At 39.2% G+C, this 24327-nt stretch overlaps 1 protein-coding gene across 1 annotated transcript in view; it reads left to right on the top strand.

Annotated features, from left to right (window-relative positions):
• The window catches only part of LOC134869732 (phosphatidylinositol 3-kinase regulatory subunit alpha-like), a 121876-nt gene that overhangs the window by 72945 nt on the left and 24604 nt on the right, over positions 1-24327 (top strand). The window contains exons 3-4 of the mRNA XM_063891612.1: positions 6776-6850; positions 7440-7517. Coding sequence (XP_063747682.1) covers positions 6776-6850; positions 7440-7517 — 153 coding nt within the window. The remainder of the gene's footprint in view (positions 1-6775; positions 6851-7439; positions 7518-24327) is intronic.

Genomic DNA, 24327 nt, shown 5'->3' with positions numbered 1-24327 from the left:
TTCAGAGGGTTAACGCATACAATCAATACCAAATATTTTTAATTACACCCAATATAGTTCATAAAAGGAAAACCACTACAAACTACATATAAAAATACATAATTTATGTGTTGCACAATGTAGTCTGTGTGCCTTTAGGTCACATGTTTCCTGTCTTTTTAAATGTAGGAAACATTGCTGGGAAACATTTCATCCCTCCTGAAAAATGTAACTTCTCACTGCTTAATTTGACAGCAGCTTTCAGACAAAAGGCCACAGCACTAATGTCCAGTGAGGGCTGGAGTCAGCTGCCCCCTGCTGCCCCTGCCTGTAACTGCAGGAGTGAACCTGCTTCTGCAGACGGATAGGAAGGGGAAGAGATCAGAGGCTCCGGATCAAGATCAAACTTACTTATAATCTCACGTGAACATTAAAAATAAATGAATTTCCTCATTCATACGCCATGTTTAAGTATTTGACCTAAATGTGATGCATTATACATCAAGAGAACATCCTAATATATGATTATCGGCACCATATGTTACATCTGTGTAATGCAGGCATTTCAATCTATAACTGCGCTCTCTTATCTTGATCTTCATGTGTGTGTAGGTGTAGGTGTAGGGGTGTGTGTGTGTGTGTGTGTGTGTGTGTGTGTGTGTGTGTGTGTGTGTGTGTGTGTGTGTGTGTGTGTGTGTGTGTGTGTGTGTGTGTGTGTGTGCCGTGTGTGTTATCAGTTTATATTGAAAAGAGTGAGAGCGGTTCAGGGTCTACTTCATAATGCCAACTCTAATCAATAAATCATTTTCAAATGCTGCTGATCGGAGACCACAACTTGGGGAACACAGATGTGAGTGTGTATATGTGTGTATTTGAGTGAGTGTGTGAGTTTCTGTCTCTTTGTGTTCACACAACAGGAAGGGAATGACAGCCAGTAAGGGAATGTGTGCAGTATAGGGTCTATGTGGTACAGTATAATGCAATAAAGTATGTTTTAATGACAAACCACCTCAGTAACAGAGGGGAAGTGCACACACACACACACACGAAAACACACACACACACAAAAACACACACACACACACACACACACACACACACACACACACACACACACACACACACACACACACACACACACACACACACACACACACACACACTCTCTCTGTCTTGGTGTGTTTTCCTCTTGTAGTCCCCTCCACTGTCACAGAAGTGAATCTACAGTATAAATATAAAACCTTAATCTTTTTTACAAATTACACATTGTGAAACCAGACTTAGTTTATTTGTCAAATGTAACTATAAGCTGTTAATCAAAATTATTATAAATGCTGAAACATTTCTAACGCTTTTTGTCCATTTACAACATTTTTGGGATATGCTTTTGTCTTTTAAGCAGCTTTTCGCGCTATTTTTCTGGCACAATTGCACATTATGTAGTTATGCCATCACGGGTGTTGGATCGCATTCACACAAAAAGACAGAAGCCTTAACTGTATGTCGTAAAGTGAAGGAAGGCTCTAGCTTTAGTGTGATGGATTTTTTAAGATACATTTCTTAAGGATTCATGCATACAATTACTCTACCCCTGAGATGACGATGCAAAACTATGCCTCCCATTGCAAGTTTTTACTATGTTTGTCTTGCAACCGGCATTTTATACCGCAAATTAGAACATTACAGATGTTACAAACTCTGTTTAGCTACTCAATTCATTTAAAGGAACTCTTTGAAGTTTCTTTACATCAAAGCATGCGTGGCACACTACATAAACACTTTATTCTATTGTAAACACTCATTTCTGAATAAATAAATAAAGTGTATTTGTTGTAAAAACTATGGAAGAATGGCATTAGTAAATGTATTATGCATGCCTGTTTACGTGAACGTGTTCCCTAATGCATGCTGGTTTCTTTGTGCTTGTGTGTGTCAGTGTGTTATTGCGTTGGTGTTTATGTGCCTTTGTGCGCAGCTCCATACATCCTCTATAGGAGCTGCTGGGAGGCTGATCTGCTGCAGAGCTGCTCAGCTTCATTGTTCCTTCTCTGCAGCTCCTCTCCTCCTCTTCTCTCCTCTTCTCTTCTCTCTTCTCCTGTACTCTTTTCTCTTCCTGTCTTTGTTCTTGTGTCCTCTCTCCTTTTGCCTGCCACATTGTTCTCCTTTGTCCTCTTCTTCTCCTCTCTTTTGTCTCCATCCAGTTGTTTTTTCCTCTTCTTCCCTCCCTTTTGCTTTGTTCTCTATTGTCGCTGTCCTCTTGGCTTTTCCCCCATCTTGTCTTCTTCTCTGGTGTCCTTTCTTTTCCCAACCCTTTGGTCCTCTCTTTCTCTTCTTTTTTGTCTATTTCCCTTATCCCCTTATTTCTAATATCCCATCTTCTCTTTTCCTCTTTGCTCTTGCCTTCTCTTCTTCATGTCCTGTTCTGAAATTATTTTCTTTTGTCCTCTGCTGTTCTACTGCTGTCCTCATCTTTATTGTATTCTTCTCCTCTCTTCGTATTTTCTCTTTTTCTCATACGATTTCTCCCATGTCACTTTTGCCATTTTCTCTATTGTCCTTTTCTCTTCTGTTCTCTGGTCTTGTCTTCACTCTTTGTTCTGCTCTTGTTTTAATCTTCTTTGATTGTTCCCTTTGTCCTCCTCTATTCTCTTCTCTGTTTTGTCCTCTCTGCTTGTTTTCTCCTTCTTCCTTTCTTTTTTCTATGTTCTAGTCTTCTTTTGTTCTTCCATGTCCTCTTCTCCCCCATTATTTCCGTTCTATATGCCTTCTCTTTTCCATTGTCCCCTTCTTTCTCTTTTCTAGTTGTTGTATTATTTTCTCCTTTTGGCTGTTGCCCTCCCATCTCTTCTTATTTTATGTCCCACTCTTTCCATTTGTGTACTTTGTTCTATATTGTCCTTATTTTTCTCTTCCTCTTTTGATTGTCCCCTACTTTGTCTTTTGTCCTTCTTCACACCCCCTTTCCCTCCTCTCCTTATCCTCCATAGTCCTTCTTTTGTCTCCCTCTTCTCAATTGTCTTCTCCGGTTTCCTCCCATTTCCTCCCTTCTCCTCTCCTTCTTCCTCTCCTCGGGGTGAGATATTGCTTCTGTGATGGGTTGTGACAGTGACGTTAATGGAAGCACTGTACATTTAACAACCTATATCTCCGGAAATTCCTCTGCCGCTTCTCATTGCTCTCCCACACACAAACGCACAGACATCTAAAACAATACGAAACACAATCAGTGCAGTTCTAGATACAGGTTTGGACACCTGTAAACACAGCCGATATGTGTTTGTTGTTTTTTTTCAACAATGGATAACCATGTTTTTTGGCTAGTGTTTTTATGCGAGTGTGTGGTATGTGTGTGTTTGTGAGCATCAAAGGACAAGTGTCATTTAACTCTGTGTGACTGTCTCTCGCCTGTGTGTGTTTGTGATATGACACAACTGTCAACGGCACAACACAAGAGCGGGGGACTTGCTGAGCTGGAAGCAAAGCTGGGAATGAGCAAGTGAGCAGAAGAATGTGAGCAGGGATGCAATTTACAACAGGGATCAAAAATGGTTAAGAAGGAATGGATGAAGAAAGAAAGAGTTGTAGAAAAAAATGAGGGGTGTAAGGAGAACGAGGCAGGGTGGGTGGAAGGAGGAAGAAGTTGAGATAGAACAAAGAAATATGAATCTAACATATTATTTGCAGTTTTAGAGATATTTCATGTTCTGACTAAACTGGATGTTCCATATGGAAAGCCTTCCCTTGATAGCATTGTTGCTAAGAATGGTAATATGCACTTGTTCGTTACTCCAATACTAGGGTTTGCCTCATTTGCTTGTCTTGAATCCAAGTAAAGTCGACAAGGATTGAAAATCTTCTCATGAATTCTGTTGAGCTGTTTCACTCTTTCTGACATTTTTCAAACCAAGCTAATTATTGTCGGATTACTCAAATATGAAAATATTTCTAGTGTTAATAGCTAAGTTTCATTGTCATTGGAGGTAATTTGCCTCCCCTAGAATGAAAAAGGAAACACAGTTGAATTAGGGAAATAGAATGGCTCTATTGGTGCAACCATTATCTACTGAGCCTTTACAGTAGTTAACTCCATTACCTTCTGGCCTTCATTCATTCATACTTGTCCTTTCATTACCAATGTTTATTCAAGATATGTTAGTATTGTCATTATGTGCAAGACTCAATTGTGTGTTTCTTTGCAGACGATGTACCGTTCTCTCTATGCTTCCGGTCTGTACTTCATCCCAATTGTGATAGGTTATGTTGACTTCTTGAGATTGTATCATGGTCGGCTTATGTTGTATGTTTGATGAAGGTGAAGTTAGGTAACAATTTTTTTTTTTTTTGTCTGATGATTACCAAATAGAGCATGCTAATGTTAGGTCTTAAAAATGGGATGCTTTTTTCCCCCCAAAACCAGGTTGCCTTCTGAGCTTTCACATGATATTAAAAAAACATCAATTAATACATTTGTGCGGAATAAAAACATCATAACTCAGTAGGATTATATATTTGGCCTACAATTTATCACAAAAGGACTATAAAACAAATACACACTAATTCAAATCTTAACGACGGCGTTGATTACCTGATATAGTCCAGCAGTGGCTCAGTAAGTAGGGGCTTGGACTGGGAATCGCAGGGTCGCCGGTTCAAGTCCCCATACAGACTTGAAAAAATATGGAAAGTGGACTGCTACTTGGAGAGGTCCCAGTTCACCTCCTATGCCCTGCTGTGGTGCCCTTGAGCAAGGCACCGGACACCTCCAATCCCCCCTCCCCATTGCTCCCCGGGCGCTGCACAATAGCTGCCCACTGCTCCTAGTACTAGGATGGGTTAAATGCAGAGGACCAATTTCACTGTGTGTGCTCTGCTGTGTGCATGTATGTGACTAATGAAGAGGGTTTCATCCTCCGATTCTATTCTATATCCTTTCTGTTTTAACATCGCAAGAGTCTGAGATATACAAACTTCCTACCTGTTTACCAAAGCCAAATTAACTCCAAAAACTCCATAAAATGTAAAATGATTTTAAAGCCAAGCGCAAATGTTAAGTGTTTCACTGCCATAAATTTGCATAGCTGCCAGTATGTGAATAGAAACCTTTAACGCCAAATATTCACAGGTGAGCATTTCCTGTTTGCGTTGTTTATGTCTTCTGTCGCTTCACTGCTGAAATGGTATTGCCCAAGAGTTGGTTCTCACCAATCTAAATATAATGTAGGAGTCCAAATAACTACACATTAACATTTTTGATGAGAAAACAAGGATTTACTTTTCCTTATTTGGTAACAATGTATTCAGAACTCAAAACTGCTTCGATGCCAGTCACATTGTGTCCTTGACTTTCTATAAAAAAACGAGCTCCATGTAAAAGTGTCATAGTGAAAGTGGAACTTGGTTTCTTCATACCGCCACCTAATCGGTTCTCCTCCACCACAATACATCCTGCATATAACTGAGCACTTTGTAAAGTAATCTTTAATTGGGGAAATTCTGTCTGTCTTGTGTCTAATTGATTCCCAATAGTGGATGTTATGACAGCTGCTTGTGCAGCCTGTGGGCTGTAATCAAATCCCACATGTTGTTTAACCTTTTCACATCCACTTCAGCGGATTAGCTGCTGGCAGGCAGCTCATGCACAATATTGAAATTTATGCGGATATCTGATTATTTTCATGGACAGTCATTGGTTATTCAGGCAGTATTGTGTGTGTGTGTGTGTGTGTGTGTGTGTTATTGGGGCAGCTGTGTGTTTTTGTGTGTTGCTGGTAAATTGAGCTGCAGTACACTTTACTTTATGAAAAGCTGCCAATGGTTTAACTGGCTGAGGTAACGGATGTATAATTATTATTTATTTCATATTCTATGATGCTCCCCAGAGTCAGTGCTTCTACAGTACTAAGAAAATTAAACTTATTTTCTAACTTTTATATTTTCAAGTGCAAAAGAAGAAGTAAAACAACACATATAGTGATCATTATTTTGCCCTAAACATTTTGTTTAAAAATTAAGATGTTTTTGCTCAGCCACATTAAAATGTAATGTTGGAGTTTACTGTACATCATGAAATAATAATCAGTTGGGGGTGTCGAGAGAAAGGAAATCGTAGCGGGAGCCGTTGTTGTTGTTTTAATGTAAATTATTAAAACATCATTCTTTTTCTCCATCACTTTTTCTCTATATATTCAATTAAGATGATGGCATGAAAAAAAGGTTGTTGTCTAAGCAGTTTAGAGAAGATTACACATGCATATTAAATACATCCCATCATCCCATCACCTAACCATTTCTGCCAAATAAGGATAACAATATATTATAGTATAAGTACTGTATATGGTAATTGCACATCTAATTATGTCAAATTGTATTGTCTGAATCAGATAAGTAGGGAACTTAAATAAAATGAAATGAAAAGATATTATGATGAGTAAATCATTTATCTAATTCTTTTTTATTTTTTGTAGGTTAACATACCAAATGGCTGATTATATGAATTCAGTTTTTTCTGATAAAAACAGTTTCTTAAGTTTTTCACATGATTGAATTTGTTGATACAACATGATTGAGGAAGCTAATGCCTTCGTGCAGGAGACAGAAGAGGAGAAAGTTGATATTGTGCTAATTAGAATTTTTAAACCGATTTTATTCTTTACAAAAACAACCTGTTTGTTTCCCTAGTTAATTGTTGCTTAGTCTGTAAATTGTTAATATGCGTCTCTGACAAGGTATTGTGCTAAAGAGCAATTTATTTTGAATAAACAATAACATGCTAATTTCATTATTCTCTCCCCCTCAGGCCTGGAGGCGGAGTCTCTCTCTGAAGTGGCACCTGTGGTTGTTTGGAGACTCATCGATGCCATCGAGAAACACGGTGAGAAAAATACAAACAGAAACACAGATGCAGGCGAGCTCAACGTTTCTAATGCATGTGTTTCAGCCTGCACCATTTGAAGATAGATTTCTTATTCCAATTACTTTTGGATATGCAATTTCATTATAATTCAAAAATAATGAAGGAATTGATTTGGTATCATTTATTTTTACATTACCATAGTACAGGGTGTATCACCCTGTACTTATGTGTAGTACTTTCTTTGTAGGTTTCTTTAGACAGGATTCTTCCAAACCTTTTAACTTTGCTGCACATAGTTGCTGCAGTTTACTATTATCGATCTTGACTCAAACGGCAATTTTAACATCTCTGTTTACAGACTGGACAAACAAATGTTGTTCCATCTGCTTAACAAGTGTTTGTGGCAATTGCATCTTACTACTAGTCTGAATGCTAAGCTAAGTTATCAACATCATAACTCCAGCATGAGGTGGACAACCATCCTTATTTCCCTGTTGGAAAAACGGTATTATTCTGACAAACTTGATAAGTTAGCTTTAGTAAAAACCTGTTTTCAGGCTGACACTGCTGACTTCCTTCCTCTTCTTCTACCTGTTTTTATCTGCAGGTTTGAACAGTGATTCTCTGTATGGAGCACCTCCAGCCACCAATGGACCTGCAGAGCTGCGGCAAGCTCTGGACTCAGGTAACTAACCCCCAAATCATTATCCCTGCCATAGCTAATCAATTGATCTTTATATTTTGATCATAAAGTGACAGGTTTTGGTTGGCTGATCAAAATATATAAATGGTGTCAGTCAAAACAACGAACAAGATGAATCAAATGCACAGTGTCCACCACAATAGAGTGACAATAGAGAAGCCAGGATTGGGGTGGTGTCCTGTTGTCTCCCTAGCTTCGAACTCAAATGCAACTCTATGGAATATTCATTTGGCAGCTGCTGTCAGATAACGTCTCTTTTTATATCAATTCCTACATCGATCTGTTGTTTTCAATGTAGTCTTCCAAGGAAAAAATTAGGGTGTGATCCTTTGATTTTTCTATAGTGAGTTTACTGTGTCCCAACTTTACTTTCTATCCACCTCTGGAGGAAGGGAAGCTCTTAGTCTAACAGCTCGTCCACACGGTTCCGTTGCGTTGACGCTAAACACAACTTCCCATTTACTTTGAATGGGGTGACGTCAAGCTTTGCCGAACTGCATTGTGGTTCTGTTGCTTCGCTTTGGCTGCGTTGCTCGCGGTGAAAGTTGGGAAAGTTCAACTTTTCAAGCGTCGACGGAAGCGCCAGCCAATCAAATCCCGTGTATGCAAAAATGCCAGTACAAGTGCTAGCCAATCAAACCACGTGTATGTTTGTCCGGGGCGGGAGATTAATGTGATTGGTTCTGGTCGTGTTAACCCCAAGCGCCAGACACGCCCACTGGCAAGCGTCAATCATAAAGCCTGTATAATTATACTTATCACATCACCATATTTTTGCACAGCCTGGTTATACTGTCATTCATTAAACCACTGACATAAATGGTCATTCGGTGTCACTTTTTTAAACCTAAATCAATCACTGCCTGTGAGAGAACACTTTGTCTTCATTATGTCATTATTATAACATGATAACTACTATGTGTCAAATATCATGCAGGTGCTTTTGCAGTATCTGTAACTGTCATATATATTAGAGCCATAACCGACATGTGCATCACATGTATGAGTGATAGAAAGTCATTATTTTAACCAATAGTTGACCTGGCAAATCTACCAATACCAAAGTATGAAACTTAGAGGAAGTAAAAAAAAAAACGTTAGGGTAACCATGAGCTTGGATTCTCTGCTTGGCTCACACACTGTGGAAGCAACAAGTGGCCCGACATCAACTGCCAACGCCCCTACATCTTACCTTCTCCTGCATTCCACTTTGTTTCCAGACCAATGCAAACTCTTGGTGAGAGTGTCCCGGGTCTTATTGGGCTGCTGATGCTGAATGGAGACGGAGCCAAAAAAAGTTGGCCAAGTTTGAGTTGTTGAAGTTCAGGTTTGGTACCACCAGGGAGTGCTCTGGCTCCGTACTTTATTTTGGGAGAGAGGTGGGGATCTCACAAAATCAAAATCTCGACTCCACTCACAGGAAGAGAGAGTAGAGAAGGGAGGGAGCGTGGAAGGCCGAAAACATGTTATCATCTACAGTGTGATGCTACTACTACTGCTATTTCATTTATCCCCACCTGTTTGGTGAGACTTGCACATGAAGTTTACAGTAGACCTTAGATCTTAATGCTTAATCACTGGCACATCCTATTAGAGTCATTAGTCTTATTTTATACCTGTGACAAATCCATGGACCTTAGTCATTCAGGTATGTCCTTTGTCACTTTATTACAATCAAACTAAGGGTAAGCATGCAGTCACACCGACTGACAGGACATTTAGTCATTGGACCATTTTGGCTCGGCAAGTTTGGTTGTTTGGGTTTGACTGACAGCTTTCACACCACCCTAAATAAACAAAACAAAAGTAATTAGTTCTCAAAGTGCCACACAAAGTTGTTTCGTATAGGTCCTGTGTTTGAAGAATTGCAACCATAAGTCACCATACAACAAACAAACTAGGTCACCAAGTATGTATTTGTTTAAAAATGTCGTTGGTTATGGCAGGTAAAGCCCTGACTGGGGTACACTTCTTTCAAAAGTCATTTTATTTATATCAATTAAATATAATTATCTTTCTTTGGATACAATGTTGTTCAACCTTTACATTATCAAATGCAGTGCCTTCACACCCAGCCCATGTACTTTTATGTCATATGTCATAGATGCTACATTATATACTGCCAAAGTCTTATTAACAATCTAAGTTGTTCCCATTGACTTCTACTCAATGTTTTCTGTTTTAATTAGTCATTTTGAAAAGACTTTAGGTAAAATCACCAAATTCAGATGGAACTATCTATTGAGTTCATCTTTACCCTGGGTTCGAATTTAAATTAGCACACACTATCAGGGTAGTACAGGGGCTCTGTCATTTTGAAGGAAACTAACACAAATGCAGCAGACAGAGTTTCTCATGTTCTCTGTCTCCTTTAGTTTTTCACAATATGGAAATGAATTATTACGACAGTTATTACATATTTAATGATTTTCCTTGAAGAAATAAGTTAAAAGGTTGTTATGATTATTGTTTTTGACAGCATATTATTTGGTCCCAGGAAACCCAGTTTGTAATCCTTGCATTTTTAATATTTTGGTAGGATAAGGGTTCAATATGCGGAGTCGTAGTTTGGTCAACAGGCTTTATTGAGCAGTCGGCCGTAAGCCAAAAAAAAAAAACTGTGATATACAGTACCTGAAATACTGGTTGAAACCAGTAGATAATAAGGTTGCTAAAGAGTTTTAGCGTTAGGGTTAAAAACACCATGTGGATAATACTAAATTGCGAAAAGCATGTAAAAGGAAATTGAAATGGAGGGTTCACTATAAATATTTTATATAGTCACCCACAGATTGAGTTCAATTATTAAATTGATTAAACGTATGCTAGTACAGTATAAGGAGCAGTGGGCAGCTACGTTACATGACCCAGGGAGTAGTGTTTGGGCCCTGGGCGTTGTTCAATGCCCGGGGAACTGGCAAAAATGACCATCCCACAGTTCATACTTGGTGCGTTAGGGGACTTGAGCCTGCAACCTACCATTCCGTTCCCATTTGTCATAACCCTAAAAGATCTAAAATGATGAGCACATGAATAAAATCCATGTTTATGTAAATAAAAACTGCCCTGACATTTCATAGGTTTCAGTTTGAGCTCTTGACTCAATTTGTGTTTTTTCAGTACTATGAAATATGACAGTCAGCCAAAAGTTGCATGGAACAGTGCATTTCCCTCTAAATGTTTTATTCAGGATCATGAGTCACAAACTAAAGGTAAATTACATGTTATGACAGATACTTTTCTTCCTGCACATCCTTTTTTCTCCACAAAGCATCAACAAATCTGCAAATCCAATACAGCTTTTGAGCACAATAGATTTAGTGTAGAACACTTCACGCACATGCACCTGGCCTCCTTGGACAGTGGTGGGAGGTCAGCATGAGGCCAAAGATATGCACATACTCAAAGTAATTGACTGAAAGGAGCTGACATGTGGGCACTCAGAGGAATTTAGCATGCAGGCTTGACACGCACAGCAACATATACGTTGAGACAGAAAGGGGGCTGCATGAGAGAAACCCTACGCACGTTATGATGGAATATGCAGAGAAATGAAGCCGCAGTCTCAGCGTCTTTATGTACAGTAAGTTGTGTTATCAACATGGACAGATACTATGGAATATAAAGAAGGTAGCCCGTGTGCTGATTTGTGCTGACATGTGGCTGTGATGTTACATGAACACACATGAAGGAAAAGTTTGATTTGAATGTTAAAGGGCAAAGAGAATGAAAAAAAAAAATGTCTACTTCTCTTTTCCTTTTCTATAGTAATATCTTTCTTTCTTTCATTGGCAGTTCTCAGAGTATCTGTTTTAGTTTGCATAGACAAAGGAGATGGAGTGTAAAGACGGAAACATGTTACTGGTTGTGAGTAAGGTCTCTTTGTCTTAGTTTCAATGCAGTCTACGTTCTTTAATGACTGATAGAGCAGGAACACAAACTACTAGAAAATGTATTTCTCATATACTTCTCTAACTTGAACTTCACACTTTATATTCTGAACATTTTCCCAATGATTGCTGAATAACTAGTTTAAGGTCTACTCAGTGTTCGAACTATGCCGAGATTTTCGGGGGGTCCCATTTTTTTTTTTTTGCTTGACTCAGTGCGCGGATCTCGAAAACACTATTTTAGAGACCCCCCAACATTTCCAAAATCATGTTTTCGGGGGGTCTCGTGTCAGTTTCAGGGGGTCTCGGATCCCCCGAGTCCCCCCGTAGTTCGGACACTGCGTCTACTTGAATGCAGCATAATATTCATCATTTAACTGATGAGCCCATACATTAATAGACCATGAGGCGAGGCTACATTGTGAATGACATTTTGCTAACATGCTGTTGTCCGGTTTGGGTTTTGGTCATGGTTTCCTCTTAGGACTTGAAACCCTTTCATAGCGTGTTCTCAGTCCTTCAAGAGTACTAGTCATTAATTTCAATGTCTTTAAATAGGGGCTTTTACATGAATACTACTCTCCAGATATCTTTGCAAACGTGTTGGCCCTTTGTTGTGACATTCTATGATTTGAGTCTCTAGCGTGTTACAATATCAATGAAAGGTTTGCGATATAGAGAGTAATTGTGCTAATAGCTTAGCCTTCTGCTAACCTGATGCTTCCTTGAGATAACCACAGCCCTTAAGCCGTGGCTACACTGGATGCGCAACTCAAGGGCAGCGCATGTTGAGCGCACGTTGCAACAATCGATGCCATTGTAATCAATGAAAGTGGCTACAACAGACGTGAGAGCAGCGCGCAAGTGCTCCGCAAGCACCGTGCAGATGTGCTAAAATACACCAGTCTTCTAGTTATATTTGTTTTCGCGGGGTGTGCGCGACCCTTTTTTACATAGAAATGGATCATAACATGTCTGTATGTTTTTTTTTATATTCAACTACCGGTATACAGGAAATGAATAAATGTTTCCTTTCACCGGAGACTCTGATAGACAAGTTGTCATGGCGATATCTGTTGTCGTCAAAATTCATTAGCCACATTATTCAGCCTAGAGATAAGATAACGACAGACGATCGATGGATGAAACATAAACTCGGTGTTGCAGTTTCACTGTTGTCGTGCTGGATCCAAAAACTGAAGACAACGAAAGTCTTGTTTTGCCTGTAGCCTACGTTGCGCCGTACCTGCGCTGTATGTGCGCTGCCGGTGTAGCCAGTAAAATGATACATTCCGCAGAACGTGCGCTCAACATGCGCTGCGCTTCAGTTGCGCGTCCAGTGTAGCCACGGCGTTAGCCTTGGCTATTGTAAGCTAAGGGCAAAACTATTGGCAACAATTCTTTCCTTTTCTGAAAAAGAGAATACTCCTCTGTTGACAAAGGCTTATCCCATCTGTTAAAGACATTTTAGTTTGAAGCAATATGGTTTTGAATAGTTGCCTGTACATACATGACCACTTTTCACTCCGTCTGAAAACGCTCTGAAGAGCCCATGCCCCCACCTTTGCAAAAGCGCACTCTGCTCTGATTGGTTAGCTGGTGACTCTATTGTGATTGGTCAACCGCTTAAAGATTTGTCAATTGTCCCGCCCCTGAAAAAAACTGAAAAAATGGCATCGCTTGTTGTGCCGTACCAGTTTATTACAAATCAATAATGATAGATTATCAGTGATCATTTCAAAGTGACACAGAGACATCGGATTAACCTTCAGCTGCGTTTGAAGGACCTTGAACACAACTTTTGATAACAATCAGCAAAGACTGTTTATAGCTATGATGGCTCTGTAAAGTGAATCAGTTTTCTTGCTCTTTCTTGGTGCTAGTTCAGTGAGTTTTGTTCATACAGTGATGAGACGTATACCAATGGAATCCGTGGAATCTCAGGCTTCATATGATATGTTTGTGCAGATAGCATGAAGTAAAAATATCGCAGTAGCTCACTTGGTGCTATGTAGCGCTCTCGTTTTCGTGCAGTGCTGATTTAGACGCTTGGTGTTGCAATTATGTTTGGTTTAGGTAAAAATGGTTGATATGGTCTGGTGGCTGAGTTTCTTCCCGTTCAGTGGGTATGCCACATTAATAGGTTGTTAAATGTTAACATGCCCTGAGACGCTGTTTCTTACAAGTCGCTGCGTCTGGGTTTAAGAGGTTAACGTGTTGTGATGAAAAACCATCGCCGTATTTCTGCACAGTTCAGGTAAAGTTAGTGGGCATACAGCCTGAAAGCTTGGTAGCGTTGGTAGCGTTAGCTTGCTGCTTTGCCGAGGCAAGCAGTATGCTTGCGGCTCAACTCCCACAACAGCTCGACAATTAATCTGCGTCTGAAAAGCGGGTCTGCTAGTCCCCTGATTTCGTTCTGCCTGGTTCTGTCAACAATTCTATGGGCGTTTACAAACCAAGTGGGCGGAGCCATGAATAATAATTAAGCTTGGCCACGACACACTGACGGACACTTCAGATTGGCCATATCTCCCGCCTATTTTCTTTAATTGGCTATTGTATACAGCAAACAAGTTCCATAGTTTTCAAACCTACCATAGTTCACAAACTCATATTGACCTATCTTATGTCAAAAACAACAGGGAAACACTTTTTTTAGTGGAAGGTCCCCTTAAATTTAGATGATTTATAAGTTAATTAAAGTCTCTATTTTTGCTGTCAAATGTGCGCTGTCAGGGGGATATGACCAATACAAACGCCCTTATCTGAAATGACCTGTAATTGGTCAAAACCTCCCATCATGGCTTAGATTTTACAAGCCTTGAGATAAAGCCAAGGGTTGGTGCAAAAGTGTAGTTTTCTCTCAGACCACTGAGACTACTATATGTTAAAAGTTTATTATGGGATATTTTCAAATGACACCAATAAAAAGCCTGTCCCCAGCTTAGGTACCTACCTGACGTTTACCTAGGGAATATACGTTTGACATTTGCTCAACAGATTGTCTCCGAATCCTCTCAAAAAATCCCAAACTAAAGAAATGAGAACCTTTTTCTTGCAAGATAGCGTAGTTAATGACCTATATCAGTGTTGTGCAGAACCGCCCTAGTATGTTTCATGGATCATTATTAGAGCATGATGCAACATCAATCACTCTGCAGGAAGAGTATCAGGCTGCTGCAGTGCTCTGCCTCTCTTTGTTGTGTTTGTGCTGCATGAGTTATGGAATCATGTTATGTAACGGGGAGTTGTTGCATTGCACAAGAACTCTCAGGCTGTTCCACAGATCCCGCCTAATTGATCTGTGTGTTGGTTAGCCGTGTTTGTACAGCATTTTCCTAACAAAGCATGAGTGTGTGTGTGTGTATGTGAGAGTCAGACAGGCTCAGAAAGCTTTCGAAAAACATTACCTCATCGAGATGACCTCCGATTGGTACACGGCCCGGACGTTGCCATGGTGACATCTAGCCTTTTTTAGCTGGTTAGTTTTGCCGTGCCCACACATCACTCAGTATGCTGGCCCAGTTACACTGTGTGTGTGTGTGTGTGTGTGTGTGTGTGTGTGTGTGTGTGTGTGTGTGTGTGTGTGTGTGTGTGTGTGTGTGTGTGTGTGTGTGTGTGTGTGTGTGTTTGTGTATGTGTGTGTCTCTGTTCTGTTTTTGTGAGGACTGGATTGAGTTGTATTCCTTGAGGGTGACAACATTTGTGGAAAGTGACATTTTTGACGCTGGAAATATTTTGATGGGAAGACATTTGAGAAAAGTGTTGACATTTAGTAAGACATGCTTAAACATTGAAGGCTGTTTAAAAGGTGAACACATTTGGTGAGTAATGATATTTTGTTTGAAAAGTGTGGACGTTTTGGAAAATGTGGATCCCTTAGGTAAAGTAAAGACATGTTTTGACAAAGAGAAATCTTTTTTCAAAGATGAAGCCATTTTCTTCGAAAGTGAAGACATGTTTCGGACAATGGGGCAATTTTTTTACAAGTTAGGACATTTCCAGAAGGTGAAATCATATTTGGACTGTGAGGACATTTGCAAAAAAGCATGGACATTTGGAAGATCTTGAACAATAAGGGCATATTTGAAGATGAACACTTTTTTTTAAATTAAGGGAATTGGCAAAAGATGAATTCATATTTGGACTGGGAGATCATTGTTGGAAACTGACCACATGCTACGACTGTGAAATGGCGACATTTGTAGAACACAATGATATCTTTGTTCTATTCGATTTTTTTTATTTGGACATTTTTGAAAGGTGACGCGAGTTTGGGAAACAGGATTATTTTTTAAAGCTTTTCTCCTGTCCTCACTTCATCAAATAACAGTTTGAGGGGTTACAACTCAACCTTTGTAATGATGTTAAAATGGGTTTGAGGTTTAATGGGTTAGAAAATACGTTAGACATCCTTGCAAGTATGTGGTTATTTGGGAGTTTACAGTGCATAGTTTTCTGTTTTAAACACTATTTACAATATGTATGAGGATTACATGGATGTACTAACAAGCACACACACACACACGGTGCGTCAACTCATCAGGCATGGTGTGGGCAGTCTCTGTTTTGGAAAAGATGACTCATGTTGGCTCAGGAATCAGACGAGTATACTTTATCCTTATCACAAACTGTACACTCTGAAACAAAAACATAGACACATGCAAACATATCCTGCAGCAATTATATATTTTGTTGATAACTTTTAAACTTTCAAGACATAATTAGAATCTTCTCATCTTTCTCAACCCTCTTTCTGTTCTCCGTCCACCTCTTGGTTCAGACACATGGAGACATACTTTCTTTCTTCCCATCCTCCCATCCAATTCGTTAACTGCACACCGCTATCAACCAATCAACCAATCTGCAGCCCCGGAACCATTAAATACTTTTTTATTTCACTGCACCTGCTTTATGTACTCTTCAATCTCTCCCTCTCTCTTCCCATCTCATTTTCTATCTTCCCCTTTTTTTATTCACTCATTCATCACCGTCCTTTTTCTCCCCCTCCCTTTCCTCGGTGACAGGAGCCGCTGAGTTCAGCAAAACACAAATTAAAAGAGCTCCTCTGCTCCCATCTCTCCATCCTTTTACCTCCATCTCTCCATCCTCCCTGTCCGTCGTGCCTCTCGTCTGTCAGTCCCGGCCGCGCTATTGGTCGGAGGTGATGTCATCATCTTCCTCTGGCGCCCGTCAATAACCTATTAGAAGCCACCGTTTTTACAATCAGCTGGGGAGGGACAAAGTGCAACCACACTCACACGGATACACTGACACACTCATGCACAATGGACGCAAGGTGGAAACATAAAAGCTCCTGGTGTAAAATGTATGAGTCATTGCAGCAAGTTACATGTTGTGCAGTGTAGAGGAAAGCTGTGAAAATGAGGTGTCTTTTCTCCTCTCTGCAGCCTTCATTCTATCTTTTGTATGGTTTTGTGTACTTTGTCCCACCTCTGAGAGAAAACAAGACATCATATTCTATCTGTAGAACAAGGAAGTTCCCTGGTAGGCATAGGCATTAAGGCAGTACAATTTTCATTGATACCAGTGCCCTTATTGATTCAGCTTATTGGTCCAAAACTCTAGCGATACCCCTATGGACCAATTTCTTGTGAAAAAAGAGACCTACTAGCAGTATGGAATGTGTGCCATATAACATTTGAGTCAGAGTAATGGGATTTTGGGGTCCCCCGTGCCACCAAGTTGAATCCCTCAGGCAGAATGTGTTGGCACTTTGCGTCAAGAAGTTTAAAAGTATGTATTGGTTCGTTATGAAACTGTGGCGATCCTATGTATGGGTAATTATTGGATGAAAACTGCAGCGTGTTGAGTTACGAGGAGCAATGACACATATGTTGATGTGAGATCCATCAATAAAATAAATGAATAGACTTGGAGGCATACAATGCTGATGGATTGGGCAATCTGTAACAGTTTTTTTAATTCCCATTCCTAACCAATGGACTTGGAACATGTTATTGTTCGCAGCTTCATCCAATTTTAACATTGTGTGTTTTTGACTGTAAACAATGGTATTTTTTAAAGGTTAAAGTTGTTGATGCTGGCATTTAATGTGTAGTTAAATATTTTTGTAGCCCAAATATTGTATTCATCTGGAAACACTTTAGCCAATTGTTAAAAAGGTCTTTCTTTAGAACATATTCCTAGAAGCTACCTGAGTTTGAAAGCCTATCATATATACAGTATATACCATAGCAACAGTCCGTCTGTGACTTCATGTAACAATTTATTTTCCTAACAAATACACACTTCTGTTGAATCTGTTCATATACAGGAAACCTTCGTATTCACTGTATGATGGCACAAATCAGATTTTGCACGAAGGAGTAGTTGCAGGAAATATTCGCTGCACATACAGAAAATGTTTCCTTCGCTGTCCATTCTTCCTCCTCCTCCTCCTCCTCCTCCTCCTCCTCCTCCTCCCTGAACAAGCTCTCAGCATCTCTTTCAATGATGTCATCTCTTGAACAGTGCTGGTGCGACGGGCTGTCTGCCAATACGTTGGTTTATTCACTGTACCGGGTTGCATATCTACTGTATACCTTCTCCTCTCTCCTCTCCTCTCCTCACTTCTTCTCTGTATGCTCACTTCCTGTCTCAGATTCTTATCTCTACCATATGCTACCCTGTAACATGAACGACTAAAGTGATACCTGTGGCTTTGCCGTCTGTTCAGACCACACACAGCTCAGCTTTCAACATCTTTTGTTCTCTTCTTCTCTCCCTATGCACCTGCAAGCTAGCATTTTATTTAATCATATCTGGCTCTTTGTCCTAACCCACAATCACACAGTGTGTCCCTGAGAATATGCATTTGCAAATGTTTTTACCCGAGTACTTTCAGGCATATAAATCAGTGTCCTTGAGAAGGATTTGTGGCCTAATGGTGCAGTAACATTAAAATATGCTCACCATTCTGAACCTATCTTCCATGAGTCTGTCATTACTGAAATCGTTCTACTTTGCTTTTTATTCATCAGAAATCCGTTACTTTCTTTGCAGCGGGCACATTTACAGCGCAGATAAAGCCAAACATATAAAGTGTGGGCTAACATATTAAATACATAGATAGTCGCATTTTAGCCAAAATTAAAATAAAGACAAATAATACACATCCATTCATTATCAAGTTTATATTATGTCACTTTTTCGCATTAAAATACAATATAATTTTAATAATTTTGTTTTCACATTGTTCCAAATGTAACCAACACTTTTTTTTACTTAGAGGAATCCATACTTTTAATAAAGCTATGCCCTTTGCGTCAGCATTGCAATTTTATTTATTTTTATGGTAAAATAATAATATTTAACTGTTGAGTTTAAGTATATTATAAATGGATGATAGTTTTTTGCCTTTTCTCTGCAATTGGAGTCGGGGAAACAAGCTAAGCTAATGTTGGCCTTTAGCTCGTAGCCCAAATGACCTGTTTCTCCAGGTTCAAGGCTGATTTTTAAAGTGACACACTACAATGATCTAATGCTACTTCCTGACACTCCCAAACTCAATTGACAGACCCCTAGTGGCAGAAGTTACGTATTGCACCTTTACAGTACTTTGCTAGAAGGTTCTAAACACATAATCATTGAAAAATCAGAAGGACATATATACTTCAATTAACGGTAGATTAGTAAACATCTGAAAGTATAAACTTTTTTTTTCTGATATTATCACAGATATTTTTTTTTTCAGTTTCCCTATGATGATTTAACTCAACACTTGCCGAAACAAATATACATTAAAATGTACATAATTGATGTGTCATATATGTGTAATTACAAATTCCTTTAAATTCCTATTTCTGTTCAGATTGCAGCCTTTCATGTGTTCAAAAGCACTGGAATGAATGTTGTATCCTTCCTGACTCAGCGACTGGAGGTTTTGCACTGTGACCAAACTTTGACACTCTGAGTCAACTCACGATAAGGCTTCTGTCAGATCGGATCTGTGGCGTTTCAAAAGTGACATGCAGGATTTGAAATGAAAAATGAAACACATGGTATTTGATGGATGCATGATAGTGAGTCTGCGAGACTGACAAACTAAAGCTGTGTAAGAAATGTGCTTCTTTTTCAGACAAGCTGATTTATCGTTTAGAGCCGATTCTCTCTCAAATGTTGCATTATGACCTTCAGGTGAACTTCCTTTCTCTCTGCAATCTTAACGCTTCACTTTTTTTTCGAAGTCTGTGTGGCTTATGCCAGTTGTAGAGTCTCGGTGCCTCGCTTTAACTCTCTGAATGTTATTTTCTTTCTATCTCTCTGTGCTCCTGTTGCGTCTCTCTGAGTTCATGTTGTGATATGAGTGTGTGTGTGAGCAGAATGCCAAGGACAGATGGGTAGACGGAGAGGTGAGCGGGTTCACATACAAATATGCACACACACACACACACACACACACACACACACACACACACACACACACACACACACACACACACACACACACACACACACACACACACACACACACACACACACACACACACACTATGGGAAATATCTGTCTATGTTCAGTATAGAAACAGAATAAGTTCAGTGGGTTTAGACTCAGATTGTCACTCGGGGGGGCAAACACACACACCCTGAACCTTGTAAGTGTTGTTCTGTGGTCAGTGAGGAATGAATGTTTCCCTCTCTTTCCTTTCTTTTTTTTTTCTTTTATATATCCATTCCTCTCTTGTTTGGTTCTCTGTTTCTCAGAAAGACTGGAATATTTTTGAAAGCCAAACCTTAGAAATGTCCTTAAATGACGGCAAAGAGACATGACACAGATAAATGATATTTAATTCAGATTATTCATTTCTGATTTAATCTTCTCCCAGTCAGTAAGTGACAAGGTGACATACAGACTACTGTGAATTTAGGTAAAAGTGACCTTTCAAGTTCTGAAATGCCTACTACCTTGTATTTGTATATGTAATTTGGTGTTAACTTACTTGCTCCTATCTACCGAAGACGATGTCTACCACATGGGATTTTTTTTTTTTTTAAAGATCTGACCAAAAGGAAATTTTGTTCAGCATTCTGAGTCAGGTCTAAAAAGTCACTTGTGGTTTTTAATCCCTTTTCCTTACCCAACCTTTAAACAACATCTTTTAACTCCTACGGAAATCAATTCTTAAAAGGCCCCTATAAATATTAGTCCAGAGTAGAACTGGTTGTAAAGGCAAGCACTAACAAAAATAACATGTAAAAGCGATGCAAAAATGCCTGTATTTGAATATATTTACATAAAAGCAATCATTGCAAAGTCTTATAAAATCTTAGGCAGAAATATTTGATCACAAACAGTTACAATGCTCTTAAATTGTTACAGTAACTATTAGGTCAGTGAACCTGTAGATGTTAACTTCTTTATATGTGCTTTAAAGCTGTAGCAACCATAACCCTGTGAGAGTCTTATGTGGATGTCGATTCAGTGTTGATGGAGGCTGTGGCTCAGTGGATTATTGTGCAGACCTTCGGATCAGGGGAGCACTGGTTCAATCCCCACTGCAGTCAGCATGTCGTTGTGTACTTGGGCAAGACACTTCTCCTCAAATTGTGGGGATTGCCCACAGTATAGACGCATGTATGTAAGTCGCTTTGGGTAAAAGCGTCTAGCAAGTGACATGTAATGTAAAGTTTGAAAAGTTTGAAAAGTTTGAAGATGTGCAATCTGTCGTAGTTCCTTCATCCAGTGCCTTCAAAGGTCGACAGTGATGCCGTTGGAGTTAAGGAAGAACTACAAACTATTTTAACTAAAAAATATCTATTCTTAAGAAGCAGAACACAACTATTCTTCAACATTGTCAGACTGTGTGTGTAAGCGCGTGTTTAAGCGTGTCATCACCTTTAAAACTAGCCCCTGATAAGAAGTCATACGACCCAAAGCCTTCTGACTGCTTTCCTTGCTTATCTTTATCTTGTTGAACATTTGTTGACCTCTCTCTCTCACACACTCCCACACACTACACACACACATATACATATACTGTAATTTATCAGCATATGCCCCTGTCTTTGTATCATACTCGGGGAGCATGAACCCTTTTGTGGTTTTCTAGTGACAATCTCTAAGGTCAATTTCCATGTTAAATACCATTCTTTTAAGCAGAAATAACAATGTTTAAGTCTTGTCCATCTCCTGTAACCCTTTATGACAACTGTTCAGAGGTATTTTTTTATTCAACCCACTTAAAATTATGCATTGGTAGGGTGGTGGTCGCTTTGATTAACAGGTGGGTGTTGTCCCAGGTCGCTAAGTGTTGTCTGTTTCATCTGCTGGTTTACCCGGGGCCTTTTTAATTTCACATACACTGCCTTTTTGTGGATTAGCAGAGAGTTAGCATTGACAGAGCCATAGCTTAACAAGGGCTCTTCAAAAACCTATGTGTCAAGGAGACAAGGTCCATTTATCAGTCAATGGTTTTATAATAAATTAGCAAACCCATGACCAGTCTGTGTGTGTTCTCTGAGGATATACAGCAGGAGATCAGGATATCTATTTGTAGGTTTGTGTGATTAAATACTAATAAATTCAAGAAGAGACATACTGCACTTTGACTGCACACATGATCATCTCTAACAGGTCAATGAGAACATCAGGTCACACAAGTCAAAAGATGTCAAAATTCTGTCGTATGTTTTGTTTTTTAACCTGTGAGTCTTAATATTTAACTCGTAGTGGTTATCCCTTTCCTGTATTGTGTTGTATCGGTTTTTGTGCATGTGAATGGTCTGCCAAGGCTAAAATCCTAAAGTTCCCTCCCAGACCCCCGCCTGAAATGATTCCATTGTATTCCATTGCTATTTGCTGTAACATTGTGACATCACTATGTAACACTGGCACTTTTATTGGGTAGTGCTCCAACACAATTGTATGCTTAGGGGCGGGACAGCCTTGACCAATCTCAACAGAGCCAGCAAGCTAACTAATCATAGCAGATTGGGCTGTGGTTTTGAACAAAGGGTGAAAAGAGGTGCTTCAGCACAGGCAGTATGAGAAAAATAAAAACCTTTATGAACATTAAAGCATATACACATGTCAAAGTAGAGGCACAAATATAATTTTGAATCCTGAAAATAAGCACAGTAGGGCCCCTTTAAGGTTTAATTTGTTTAATCAGCCCAAAAATGTGATGGTAAATGACATTATCCATCAAGGCATTTCATTTAACCAATTACAAAATGTCTCCCTTGATGATCTTTTTCATTAACATAACAGGAGCAGTGATCATTTACCTCCCTACGCCCCCCCCGGAGCTTCACATGTCAAGTCACACCAGCAGCAGACAGGGATATCATTAAGATAGCGTATTCCTCTGCTGCTGTACCTCATACTACTACTCATGCTTTATGCATATTGAACACTAATATTAGGTGAAATTGTGAGCTGACAAAACATATAATACCTAGTTTAATTTCAGCGGCATTATGTCAGATTATCTCTAAATTTGTTTCTGTAAATCCCACGTTTCTGTTTGAGTAAATACTGTAATCCATGGCGGTGGATATGAGATTCTGACATTTGGTTATAATTATTTCAGGTGTGAGCGGAAACACTGGCAGCTGCCGTGACGATGCTGAGTTTATCAATACTCTAATACATCAGCTTTGGTTTGCACGAGAGGCTTACAGTTTATTTCTAGGAGAAGTGGCTTTTCAAACTGGCTGTGCTCCTCTCAAACAGCATTGATTGCCTCTACCGATCTCTAACTCTCCCTGCTTTATTTTAATCACTGCTATTGGATTAGCCAGGGAACAAGTTTTCCCAGAATCCTCTGGATTGCGTTGCAGTTATTCATCTGAAAATTGCTTGTTCCACTGAATCCGAGCACTGTAATGCTAGCGAGAGCAGATGATCACACAGCTTTTGTAGTGTAATGAGATTCTTACTGGAATGCTGCTGCGTGGGAAAACACACATACACACAAACACGACTAACAGGCGAACACACAATGAGAGACGAATGCAGGGGTTTTGTGTATTACATTAAAGTGCAGCTTTATCTGATTAAATCATACTGCTGTCATTGTGTAACAACAATGCATTGATTTTGTCCTTCAAATTTCATGTGGCTCGAGTTCAAGTTCAGCCAGAGTGCGCTTTTTCTCTGTCTGTTCAAGTTGTTACGGCCTTTAGTTCAAAAGAGACAGGCTTCTTCATTCAGACTCTTTTACGTCTTTGACAAGACCTCTACAGATCTAATATACCTGTACATTCTGGTTCCAGATAACAGACATACTCAGTGTTCTGTTATTAAATGCCCCGCTGCTATGACCTCAACTGCTGTTGAGGTTTTGGGTCTGAAAATATTTCAAAAAAGCCTTTCTTAGTTCCTATAGAGCTCTCTACGGTAGACAGCTTGTCTGTGATATGACAACCTTGAATAACCTTAAATTGAATTTTATTAATACAATTATTGTCAATGCTGTCACAGCCGTCGATGTTACCTGTACTTCTTTTTTGTTTTTTTATGAGCAGCAAATTGTTAAATCACACCCAGGATTGAATAAACACATTTTATTTTGCAGCTAAAAGTCTCATATTTTTAAGATTAGCCCTTTCTCAGAAATATAATAATTCCAAACCATAATATATGTGTTATTTTTATTTAAAAATCACGAGATATTGAGTAAAACCAAACAATTTATATGTAAAATCAGACAAAAGCCTACATTGTATGATCCTTTGTTTCATACCAACTTTTTTTTCATCAACTAAGTCTTATATTGCAATCAAATTCAGGTTCTTTGCATCCAATGGTATCATTAAAATGGTGTTGTATTCAGGCTATTGCCATAAAAAATCTGGGTTACTTCAGGTTTAAATGTTTATCTTCAATAAAAATGACTTCACTTCACCATCAAACAGGAAATGCAGATTATCTATTG

Source organism: Eleginops maclovinus, chromosome 9, assembly GCF_036324505.1.
Source record: "Eleginops maclovinus isolate JMC-PN-2008 ecotype Puerto Natales chromosome 9, JC_Emac_rtc_rv5, whole genome shotgun sequence".
Taxonomy (NCBI): Eukaryota; Metazoa; Chordata; class Actinopteri; order Perciformes; family Eleginopidae; genus Eleginops; species Eleginops maclovinus.
The sequence above is the reverse complement of the archived record's forward strand: the minus strand, read 5'-3'. Positions and strand labels throughout refer to the sequence as shown.